This window comes from Scyliorhinus torazame, chromosome 5 (genome assembly GCF_047496885.1).
Source record: "Scyliorhinus torazame isolate Kashiwa2021f chromosome 5, sScyTor2.1, whole genome shotgun sequence".
In the NCBI taxonomy this organism is placed as follows: domain Eukaryota; kingdom Metazoa; phylum Chordata; class Chondrichthyes; order Carcharhiniformes; family Scyliorhinidae; genus Scyliorhinus; species Scyliorhinus torazame.
Window position 1 is genome coordinate 317,838,836 of NC_092711.1, and position 11,379 is coordinate 317,850,214.

Genomic DNA, 11,379 nt, shown 5'->3' on the forward strand with positions numbered 1-11,379 from the left:
GAGTTAAAGCTGTAGAAAAGCAGGGGTGGAGAGAGAGAGAGTGGGGGAGAGAGAGAGAGAGTGGGGGGGGGGGGGGGGAGAGAAAGAGGGAGAGAGAGATGGGGAGAGAAAGATGGGCTGAGAGAGGGGCAGAGAGAAGGAGTGAGAGAGAGAGGAGTGACAGAGAGAGGGGGAGAGAGAAAGGGAGTGACAGAGAGAGAGGGGGGGAGAGAGAGGGGTGACAGAGAGAGAGAGGGAGGGGAGAGGGAGGGATTGAGAGAGACAGAGAGAGAGGGAGGGGAGAGGGAGGGATTGAGAGAGACAGAGAGAGAGAGGGAGTGAGAGAGACAGAGAGAGAGGGGGAGTGAGAGAGACAGAGAGAGAGAGGAAGGGGGAGAGAGGGAGTGAGAGAGACAGAGAGCGAGGGAGGGGAGAGAGGGAGTGAGAGAGACAGAGAGAGGGTGAGAGAGAGAGGGAGTGAGAGAGACAGAGAGGGGGAGAGAGAGAGAGGGAGTGAGAGAGACAGAGAGGGGGAGAGAGAGGGAATGAGAGAGACAGAGAGAGGGGGAGAGAGAGGGAGTGTGTGTGTGTCTTAGAATCTTATGTCCTCATTGAGCTTGTTACAAAGAACACTAATGTGGCTGAGTAAAGTAATTGGACAAACAGACAGAGAGATTCAGTGAGCGCTCAGGTGAGTTGAGCGCAGGACCCCCTCCCCCAGGCTGCTTGGTGAACTCTATAGAAACACAAACGGTGACAAAACCCCGCGGGGGGCGGGGGGGTTGAGGCCCGCCCTGAGCCAGCGGCACCCCCACCCCGGGACGGTGCCGGTGGAAGCGCAGTTTGCCGGTGTAAACGCCGCTCCTTGGCTGGGACAGGGGGCCGGGTTCTGGTGCCGGGGCAGAGTGGGTGCGAATAGCAGTTCCATGATTGGGGGGGGGGGGGGGGGGGAGAGCCGGCACCGAGCTGCGATTGGCTGTCGGTCTGGATCACATGGATAGGTGTCTATTAACCGCTCAGCCTGGGAACAAGTTTGGCACAAACACTGGGGCACTAGCCGCGATCAGAGCGCCTCGTGTCGGCACTCACAGCACCCTGCCCCCTGGATTCTCTGCTCCCTGGACTCTCTGCCCCCCTGCCCCCGGGCTCTCTGCCCCCTGGACTTTCTGCCCCCCTGCCCCTGGACTCTCTGTCCCCCTCCCCCGCCTCTCTGGACTAGTTGCTGCCCTGCCTGGGCTCCAGGACAAGCGGCTGGATGTATAGCATGATGGAGACCGAGCTGAAGTCGGCTATGCCCCAGGCCAACGTGGGCGGCAGCGGCCCGGGCAGCAATGGCAAGAACGCCAATAACAACCCGGACCGGGTGAAGCGGCCCATGAACGCCTTCATGGTCTGGTCCCGGGGCCAGAGACGGAAGATGGCCCAGGAGAACCCCAAGATGCACAACTCGGAGATCAGCAAAAGGCTGGGGGCGGACTGGAAGCTGCTGTCCGACTCCGAGAAGCGGCCCTTCATTGATGAAGCCAAGAGGCTGCGAGCTCTGCACATGAAGGAACATCCGGATTACAAATACCGACCCAGGCGGAAGACCAAAACCCTCATCAAAAAGGACAAGTACTCCCTGCCCGGCGGCCTGCTGTCCCCGGGGGCGGTGGCGGTCAACAGCAGCGTGGGGGTCAGCCAGAGAATGGACAGCTACCCCCACATGAACGGCTGGGCGAACGGTACGTACCCGCTGATGCAGGACCAGTTGGCCTATTCCCAGCACGCCGGCATCAACAGCCCCCAGATCCAGCAGATGCACCGCTACGAGATGGCCAGCCTGCAGTACAGCCCCATGATGTCCACGGCCCAGACCTACATGAACGCGGCGTCCACCTACAGCATGTCCCCGGGCTATGGGCAGCAGAACACTCCGGCCATGGCGCTCAGCTCCATGGTGAAGACAGAGCCGACCACCCCCCCTCCGCTCAGCTCCCATCCCCGGGGAGCCTGCCTGGGTGACCTGCGGGATATGATTAGCATGTACCTTCCTCCCGGGGGCGACGGCAGCGACCCCGCTTCCCAGGGCAGCAGACTTCACAGTGTTCACCAACACTATCAGAGTACAGCACTGCCCGGCACAGCGGTGAGTGGAACAGTGCCTCTAACACACATCTAAACACACACAACAGGGGGGAAAAAAAACTAAATACAAGAGCCAGAACTAACCCCCAATTTGGACAAGACTCTTTGCAAAAACAAAAAAAAAATCACCAATGATTGGAGGCATGGCTTTCTGATCAATTTGAATTTGTTGTGATGTGTGTGTGTGTGTGATCTGGAGGCGACTCCGCGGAATAAGAGTCTTTTTTAAAAACAAAATTGGTTTCTAAATGCTGAAGTTTCTCCTCTCTTTTCTCACCAGTTGGGACAAACAACGTTTCTACACGGACGAGATTCCTTTTAGATGCCAAGTTTTATATTAAAGCCCTTTTTTGTGACTTTTAAATGCCTTCAGAGTTATCAACAGCGGAAGTGCGAGTGGGGAAAGCAAGTGTTTTGAGATGTTTACCTAATTTCGTGTATCTGTAAATAACTTCAATGTTTCACCTGGCCTGTGAGAATCACGCGGACAACAGTATACCTTGTAGGGTTTGCTTTTAACCTGTTGGACCCCCCCCCCCCCCCCCCCCCCCACCCCGTGTTTTTTTTTTAGGTTTTAATTAAGTCTGCGGGGAAGTTTTAATTTATAGTATTTTTGTGTTTTACACTCTTCGACGCTCGTGAACAGTTTTAACGATACCTCGAACCTTCCTGCCAACCCCCTCCCCCATTTCTGAATGTGTGTTTTGATGGGGGTGGGGGGGGTGGGGAGGTGCGTTGGACCATATCGATTGAGTAACTATATCGAACAAGCAGATGTTTAGTTTACTAATACGGTTTCTTTAAATATGAAAAAAAAAATCTCCGGCTCCTGTTCTTGAAAATGAGGATGAATAAATGTTTTTTTTTTGTACAAAAAACAAATTCGACCGGCTTTCTTGCGTTGGGAGTGCTTTTTTTTTCCAAGAAAGGATTAACAATTTGTTCCTTAATGTAGGTGGCAGATCTTTTAATTCTATTGACCGTGTCTCCCGATTAGTGTTTTAAATGAGTGCATTACTTAGAATTGGATCGCTGTGCATATGGGTTCTGCATTTCAAACCCTCCACCTGCCCTCCGGGAAGATACCAACTCTTTCAGGACACCTGCAATCGAATTTCCTCTTTCTCTCTGAACATGAGGGTGAGATCCCCGCCCCCCCTCCCGCTGATAAGTAGTCCATAATGAGCACCGATCACCCGCAAACTTCTCCCGCTTCACAGATACTTCAGCGCTTCAAAGCACGAGAAATATTGCCGCGTTTATTCATTGCCTTTCGAATGCAAGCGCTTGACTATTTTTTTGTGCGATGGGCGGACTGAGCAATTTGCTTAATGCGAAACCTCAGCTAAGGCAGCTTAAAATACTTTTAAATCTGCAGATATACGGCCAGGGTCTGCGAGGAGACAAGTTGTCCTCTTTCTGAAGCGGGGAACCACTGTCAGGAAGGAAGTGCCCAATCCAACAAGTGTTTTGACTCCAATCTCCTCACTGAGCCCATCTATTTCTTTCCCCCCCTAAGCCAATGCTCTCCGGCAGAGATTCCATCCTTTTCTTCCCCGGGAGCCACCGACAAAGTTTTCTCGGATAATTGGGTGATGCAGTTCCCAGAAGATGGGAGCTTCAATTTCTTAAATATTAAAAAAAATGCTTATAAACCCTTGTACGTGCCAGCGGCTCCGAATGTTCGTTTAATCTCCCCCGTCTAAGTCAAAAGTTTTGCGATTTTCCCACTGGAAAATCGTTCATTGCACATGCTTTGCTCTCTCGGCTGTAGGTTAGATGTTGTGACGATTGACATTCTAATCCTCAAAACCATAACCTTTCTCTGTACAAGTTACCTTCGTCTTGATCCTGGGCTTGTCGAACAATTACTTGAAAAGATGCTCTTTAATTTTAAACGCCTATTTTTTGTTTGATTGTGGGGTGGGGGTTGCAGGGAGAGAGTCAAATGTTTTCCCCTCTCACTCCAGAGCTGCCGATTGTAGTAACGCCGGAGGAAGCTGATGGGTTTAATTGTGGCAGTGTCCCAGTTGTTAAAAATGGTCCAAGTATTTCAGCGCCAGCCGCTTCTGCTGTTGGACTATTTTTGTAGAAGCCGATGGGAGAATTAATTGTTTGAAGATTTTAGCTTTTATCACTCCCGGATCTAGAATAAAGCTTTAAAAAAAAACGTTCGTTCAATGCAACAACCAGAATTGGGCTGCCTTGAAATATCCCCTCTCCTCCTCCATCTCCAAGCTCCCAGCAGCTTCCCCTGCCCCGAGCACTGCCTTCACACACACACACAATGACATTAACAAGAATCTTCAGCTGGACTATCTCCCTCCCACTGTTGCTGTTTTTTTTTTGCTGCAGGCCACAGTTAGGTTGTGGCCCGCAGAAGGGGAATCTCAGCCACTTGTGGAGTGGGTCCCTTCAGCCTGGGGGATCTTCGCGTCCCCGGCGGTGCCTTCGTCCCGATGGGATGTTTCGACGAAATCCTCAATCCATCCTTCCTTTGCACCTGTTTTGGAACGAATTGCATATTGTTGGGCCGTCCCAGTATAGGTCAGAAGATGGACTGCACGGGTTTAACTGGATGAACGGCTTCTCTCCATAAAACCCGAATCTAATCTCACGTTATAAATCCCTGAACGTGCCAGCGGCTCCGAATGTTCGTTTAATCTCCCTCGTCATTGTCAAAGTTTTGCGATTTTCCCACTGAAAATGGTTCATTGGGGCTGTTTAGTACAGGGCTAAATCGCTGGCTTTGAAGCAGGCCAACAGCACGGTTCAATTCCCGTAACAGGCGCCGGAATGTGGCAACTAGGGGCTTTTCACAGTAACTTAATTGAAGCCTACTTGTGACAATAAGCGATTTTCATTTTTCACATTTGATGCGGGAGAACCGGGCCAGTTGTATCGAGGCACAGAGGCTTCAAGCGCAATTGATGCTGAAGTTTTAAAAATGAAGCGTTTTTAGCCGCAGTTTGGGATGGGGTTCGTGCTATGGTGGGATGGTTTAATTGCAGGTCGCAGTTGGAAGTGTACAATCCAACACTCCCCAATGTGAAAATAGAGATTCAGAGTTAGAGCAAGCTCACTCGCCAAGCAGAAATGTGTTGGTTTCGTTCTCATAGTGAATCTCAAGATATTTATTTGTCCTCTGCGCTTGTGGAAGGTGCAGTTTGTGTCGCCGATTCGACCCAGTCTCCTGCTTATTAACTGGAACAAAACCAAACATTCGAGTAGATATTGAGCCCCAGAGATATCCCTTGGAATGGATTGGCAAGATTGGGAGGAGAGATAGACACAGTTTATCTGGGAATTAAACGGAACTTGTAGGAGAATTGTGAAGTTATTGAAAGTTTCGGAGGGGACAATTGACCTGGCAATTGTCAAAACATTTTCAGTCGAAGTGTTCGGCCGGCGGGAACTCTTAACCCGTTACATTTCTAACCTGTTCAGCCTGGTTTCAACCACTTGTAACTGGCTGACTGTTCGGGGTATTTGAGGGATTTGTGTCTGTGATAACAGGCAGACACAGATCGAGGGGACCTGCCCCATTACAAAACCAACCCGGAGCAAAATGTTTCAGCATCTGAACCCGGTTCCAACCCTGCTCCGTGGATAGAAACAGTGGCAATCGTTGTTTTTCCTTAAAAGGGCAACTTATTAATTGACGATTAAAAACATACAGAAATTGGACCCCATCTGTTAAATGGTGCCCCTTGAGATTTTAATGTCTAAATCAAGTTTGGGAAACGGGAGCCGCTGGGATTAGACCACTTGTAGCTCCCTCTCCCCCCACACAGCCAGTCACTGACTGTCTGCTCCAGGCTGCTTGGCGCTTTTTTGTTGAGAAATGGCGGAATTCTCTCCACCTCTCTTCCAAATGCGCACAGATCGGAGTCCAGAACCCGATTTTCCGAGCGGAGGCGGCAACTCGCAGTTTCAATCACCGCCCCCCCCCCCCCCCCATCTTCACAGCGCATTCTAATTTATTAATTTTACACTCTGTCTTCGTTTATGTAATTCTACAGAAGCGAGCACCGTGTCTGTGACAGAGAGAGAGTTCAATCCGGGTCCGCTGGCAGTGCCAGAGGGGAGTTGGCAAAGTCTTCATTACAGTCAACCCCATCCTTCAATATCAGTGTCCCGGGCCGGGAATGTTTAGAGAGAGGCCGATTCTGCAGCACCAGTAACCCCCCACCCCACACACACACACACACCATCCCCCCCCCCCCCCCGCCCCCCACCACACCCCCCAGTCCGTCCTTTCCCGGGGAATAACTCACGAGATTAAACTATTCGGCTTTGGGATCACTTTTTAAATCCCTCTTTTAAGATTGTGAAAAGCCTCAGGAATTTTCCCGCTTTGAGGGGCCCTCTCCTAGTTCCATTGCCCCGTCACCCTCCACAGCGGTCGAACTGGGCGGCACGGTAGCAGAGTGGTTAGCACAGTTGCTTCACAACGCCAGTATCGATTCCCGGCTTGGGCCACTGTCTGTGTGGAGTCTACACGTTCTCCCCGTGTCTGCGTGGGTTTCCTCCGGGTGCTCCGGTTTCCTCCCACAGTCCAAAGATGTGCCGGTTGGTGAATTGGACATTCTGAATTCTCCCTCTGTGTACCCGAACAGGCGCCGGAATGCGGCAACTAGGGGATTTTCACAGTAACTTCATTGCAGTGTTAATGTAAGCCTACTTGTGACAATAATAAAGGTTATTAAATTAAGGAGGCAGTACGAGATTGTCCCTTTTCACCACTGCCCCCCCCCCCAGTCCCCGACTGTTCTCCCGTCCCCCACTGCCCCTAGTCTGCACCACTGCCCCCAGTCCCCCACTGCCCCCAGTCCCCTACTGCCCCCAGTCTCCCACGCCATTGCCCCCTGCCCCCAGTCCTCTACTGCCCCCAGTCCCCCACTGACCCCAGACTCCCACTGCCCCAATTCCCACTGCCACCAGTCTCCCACTGCCCCCAGTCCCCTACTGCCCCCACTGTCTCTCACTATCACCTGTCTCCCACTGCCCCAGTCCTCTATTGCCCCCAGTCTCCCACTGCCCCAGTCTGCATCAATCTACCGTAACCCGCAGTATATCCTTGAACTGAAGTTACACTCCACACTTGTTTCATTTGAAAAAGCTTATATCAAGGAACCCAGTTAATTTCTTGGCTCAGAGTGTGTGATTTTAGGGGCCGGTGATGGTGGTGTTGGGGGGGGGTACTTTTGAGGAACGAATGGAAGGTCAAGATACAGTTGTGCCCGGAGTGGCTGGTTAGAGTAGCGGAATTGAAGCCTCCTCTCCATAGTGAAGAAGACAACTGGCTCCAAGCAGTTGTCCTGCCTTTATTGAACCGATTTTCTCTCCACAATGTGGAGCTTTCTTGGTGCTCCAGTAAAAAGGGACTGTCTTTTTAAAAAAACAGCAAATTTGGGCAAGAAATTAAATGGTCTTTAACCCCGCCCCCCCGTGCAGAGAAGCTTGTCCCTCTCCCATTGGCAGCTGCCCAAACTTTATGGACAATTCCGCCACCTGTAACCAAACCTTTCCGGACCGTTTTGGCGACATCGTTAGAGGAATTTCCGCCGGTTCCGGTAAAGGGAAGAAGCGGAATCGCCTTGTCGGCCAAACCTCAGAGCAATGTCCTGAATGCAGAGGCTATTCTGTAAACAGGGGCATGACATTTCTGCCCGGACCCTGAGGGCGTTTTTGAAGAGTTTTGAACAACCGGGAAAGGGGGAGTAGCGATTTACACCTCATTATTAATCCTCAATCGTTTTCGGTGCGATTAAGGCGTCCTTTTCAAAGAAAACGCCACACCGCCCGTTTGTGCGCACTGAACCACTAACATCTCCAGCCCCTTGTTAATTACAGTCTTCACCAGGTTAAAGTGCAACAGGTTCGTTTCCAATCACTAGCTTTCGGAGCACTGCTCCTTCCTCAGGTGAAATTAATTTTATTTTTTTAAGTAATTAAAGAAATAAAGGACGGGGAATGATGGCTGGTCACAAATGTTGGAGCATTTTTGGAGGGCCCACAGATAGGGGTTTCAAACAAATAGGACAGGGTCTGTGTTTAAAAATCCAAATGAGGCCAACTTGTCTGGCGCTGTGAGCAATTGCCACTCCTACCGTGGCGCTTAACTCGAGAAACAGCCGTGTTATTAATGGCCGATCAGGTGGACGCCTCTCTCGGGAAGAAATGGATTGATGACATTTTGGATGTTTTAGTGGCTCCCAGGGTCTTCTTGAGCAGCTCGAACCGGCGGGCAGATTTCTGCCCTTTTGACAAGTGTTACAGTTCTTCCAGTGTCAGCGCCCAGTAATAATACAACCTGGAACCGGAGAGACTGGTCTGACTCTGTCTGGCGATGTTCTGTCACCCTCTCCCCGGCAAAACCGTGGCCCTGATGGAAGATCGCGAGGAACGGGGAAAGGGAGGGTCAGAACCCTCTAATGCAGACACATGCACACAGTTAAGTCCGGCATCCGTTACTATTCACATGTCTGTGGAACAATTTACTAGCGGGAAAAATAAATCTTTCAAACAAAAATCATTCTGAACGCCCCTTGCACGATTTAAAAATCTCACCCACCAAAAACAGAACTGCAGTATTTGTTCCATTGTTTTGGATTCAGTCTTGGCTAAAACTTTACTAAAATAAATAAAGCCTTTGGACTTTTTTTGATGGATAAAAACAAATTTACAAAACGAGAAAACAGGGGCATTTTACAGCACTTCCTGAGAAAGACAACATTGTCGCATTGACCATGTTTCAGAAGTAGTTCACTGACTGTGAACCGTTTTGGGAGCGCTTGACGAATGCAATAATGGGGTTTGCCGAGTGGGACACATCCTGATGAGCGCCATGGGTTGGGGACTTGATGCTGCAGTGATTTATTCGCTGTTTAGGAGTGTCAGCTGATTATGGGGACAGGAGGGGGTATCTGGGACCTCACTGAATTGGCGGGATCTCCACAACCAACCTGATTGAAGGATTGATTAAACAAAGAGGGCGATCAGAAGGAAATTGGCCGAATTGGAAGTAAATTAGATGCAGAGAGAGAGAGGGGAAACGAAACATTGGACGAAGAGAGGGAGATAAAAGAAAGACTTTCTGTGGCGTGGTTAATCCCTATTTACTGTACACAGGCCACAATTTCTTGACACCGGTGAAGAGCGTAAATCACCCAGCAACTTTGGAACCAGAAACTCGCTCTTCCTCGCAGCGAATTGCTCAGATGTTTAACCCGTAGTGACGCCCGCCGTAAACCTGCCAGCACCCCCCTCCCATCCCAGAGAATTCCGGAATTAACTTTCTGCAAAGTTCTGTTAAGCACTAAAGAGCGATCAGAGAGGAGCAGCGAATTGAAGGCAGCGCGCGGTGACAATATTTGCCCACTCCAATGTGTCCTACTTTTTATTATCGCCCATTCCAACATTCAGATGAACTGCCAAGTGTTTTGTGACTGTCAAAATGTGTATTTTCATAAAGAGTGTGGCTTGCTGGAGCCACGGGGATTTCACTGGGTGGAGTGGGATGGAGACCCAGCTGTCCAATGCTAGAATTGAAATTGGCGTCAGGTCGTTGGTTTTCGTCCTGACTAAACCTTTATTAAGTGCTGATTTTAGTCGGTGTGTTTTAACACAATTTTAAATTGACCGCAGAAGCCATGATAGTTATAACACAACTCTTTAATTATTGTCAATTATTATGACAGAATATTAAGAACGAAGATGCATAAATTTGAATTTCAGAAGTTACAGAGTGATAGGGGCGGCAGAGTGGTTAGCATTGCTGCCTCAAGGCCATTCGGCCCATTAGGGGCTGGTTTAGCACAGGGCTAAATCGCTGGCTTTGAATGCAGACCCAGGCAGGCTAGCAGCGCGGTTCAATTCCCGTACCAGCCTCCCCGAACAGGCGCCGGAATGTGGCGACTAGGGGCTTTTCACAGTAACCTCATTTGAAGCCCACTTGTGACAATAAGCGATTTTCATTTTCATTTCAAGTCTGCACCGACCCACTTAAGCCCTCACTTCCTCCCTATCCCCGTAACCCAATAACCCCCTTCTCACCTTTTTGGTCACTAAGGACAATTTATCATGGCTAATCCACCTAACCTGCAGGTCTTTGGATATATAATAAATATATTTCTTCGTCAAACCTCTTTTAGAATTTTAGGAGTTATGCTTTCATTCAGGGGTTGTTTAGCACAGGGCTAAATCGCTGGCTCATTTCATTTCATTCATTCTGCCTTGAAAGTTTGTTTCATTCCAGAACACATCTCAAGTTAATAACAATGGAAGTTTCCCAGGGACTTTGTGAACACTCGGTGCATTCAACCTCCTGATGAAATCTCGGCAGTTTTCCGCCTCTATTTGTGTAGTACTGGCTGATTCTTTAAAAAAAAATTAGAGTATGCAATTTTTTTTCCCCAATTAAGGGGCAATTTAGCATGGCCAATCCACCTACCCTGCACATCTTTGGGTTGTGGGGGTGAAACACACACAGACAGGGGGGAGAATGTGCAAATTCCACACAGACTGACCTAGGCCCTGGTACTGGGTGATTCTTGGACATTCCATCATCTGACCTGCCACCAGCAACTACCCTCACCATTTTATCCACACCTTCAGTATTTTCTATAACCAAGGCTTGTTCGCTTGTACAATAAATTAAACGTTAATTCTGCAAGACTCAAGGGCAATTCTGGAATCATCAAATTTACAGTGCAGAAGGAGGCCATTTAGCCCATCAAGTCTGCACCGGCCCTTGGAAAGAGCACCTTACTCAACCCCATGCCTCCACCCTATCCCCGTAAAGTGTTAGGCGAATTGGACCTTTTGAATTCCCCCTCTGTGTACTCGAACAGGTGCCGGAATGTGGCGACTAGGGGCTTTTCACGGTAACTTCATTGCAGTGTTAATGTAAGCCTACTTGAGACAATAAAATAGATTATTATTAACCCAGTAACCCCACCTAAGATTTATTGGACACTAAGGGGTAATTTATTACGGCCAATCCACCTAACCTGCACAACGTTGGACTGTGGGAGGAAACCGGAGCACCCGGAGGAAACCCAGCAGACACGGAGAGAACATGCAGACTCCGCACAGACAGTCACCTGAGACCGGAATCGAACCTGGGACCCTGGAGCTGTGAAGCAGCAGTGCTAACCACTGTGCCACCGTCCCACACAACCACACAGTTTAGTCAAATGAGTTGAATTTTATATATAACCTTTATTACAATTGTACATACTCCACTGAGTAAATTTAGGGAGGCGGGAG

General features: G+C 49.5%; 1 protein-coding gene across 1 annotated transcript; it reads left to right on the forward strand.

Moving 5' to 3' along the window:
- The first annotated feature begins 921 nt into the window (after positions 1-921).
- sox3 (SRY-box transcription factor 3) lies at positions 922-2,988 on the forward strand. The gene is made up of 2 exons (XM_072505935.1): positions 922-2,107; positions 2,387-2,988. The coding sequence occupies exons 1-2, from the start codon at positions 1,235-1,237 to the stop codon at positions 2,426-2,428; spliced, it is 915 nt and encodes a 304-aa protein (XP_072362036.1). The 5' UTR covers positions 922-1,234; the 3' UTR covers positions 2,429-2,988.
- Positions 2,989-11,379: the final 8,391 nt, after the last annotated feature.

Coding starts and splice junctions, on each gene's coding strand:
- sox3 (XM_072505935.1), top strand. CDS start 1,235: ATGTATAGCATGATGGAGACCGAGCTGAAGTCGGCTATGCCCCAGGCC. Junction 2,108..2,386: donor CAGCACTGCCCGGCACAGCG/GTGAGTGGAACA, acceptor TTTTCTCACCAG/TTGGGACAAACAACGTTTCT.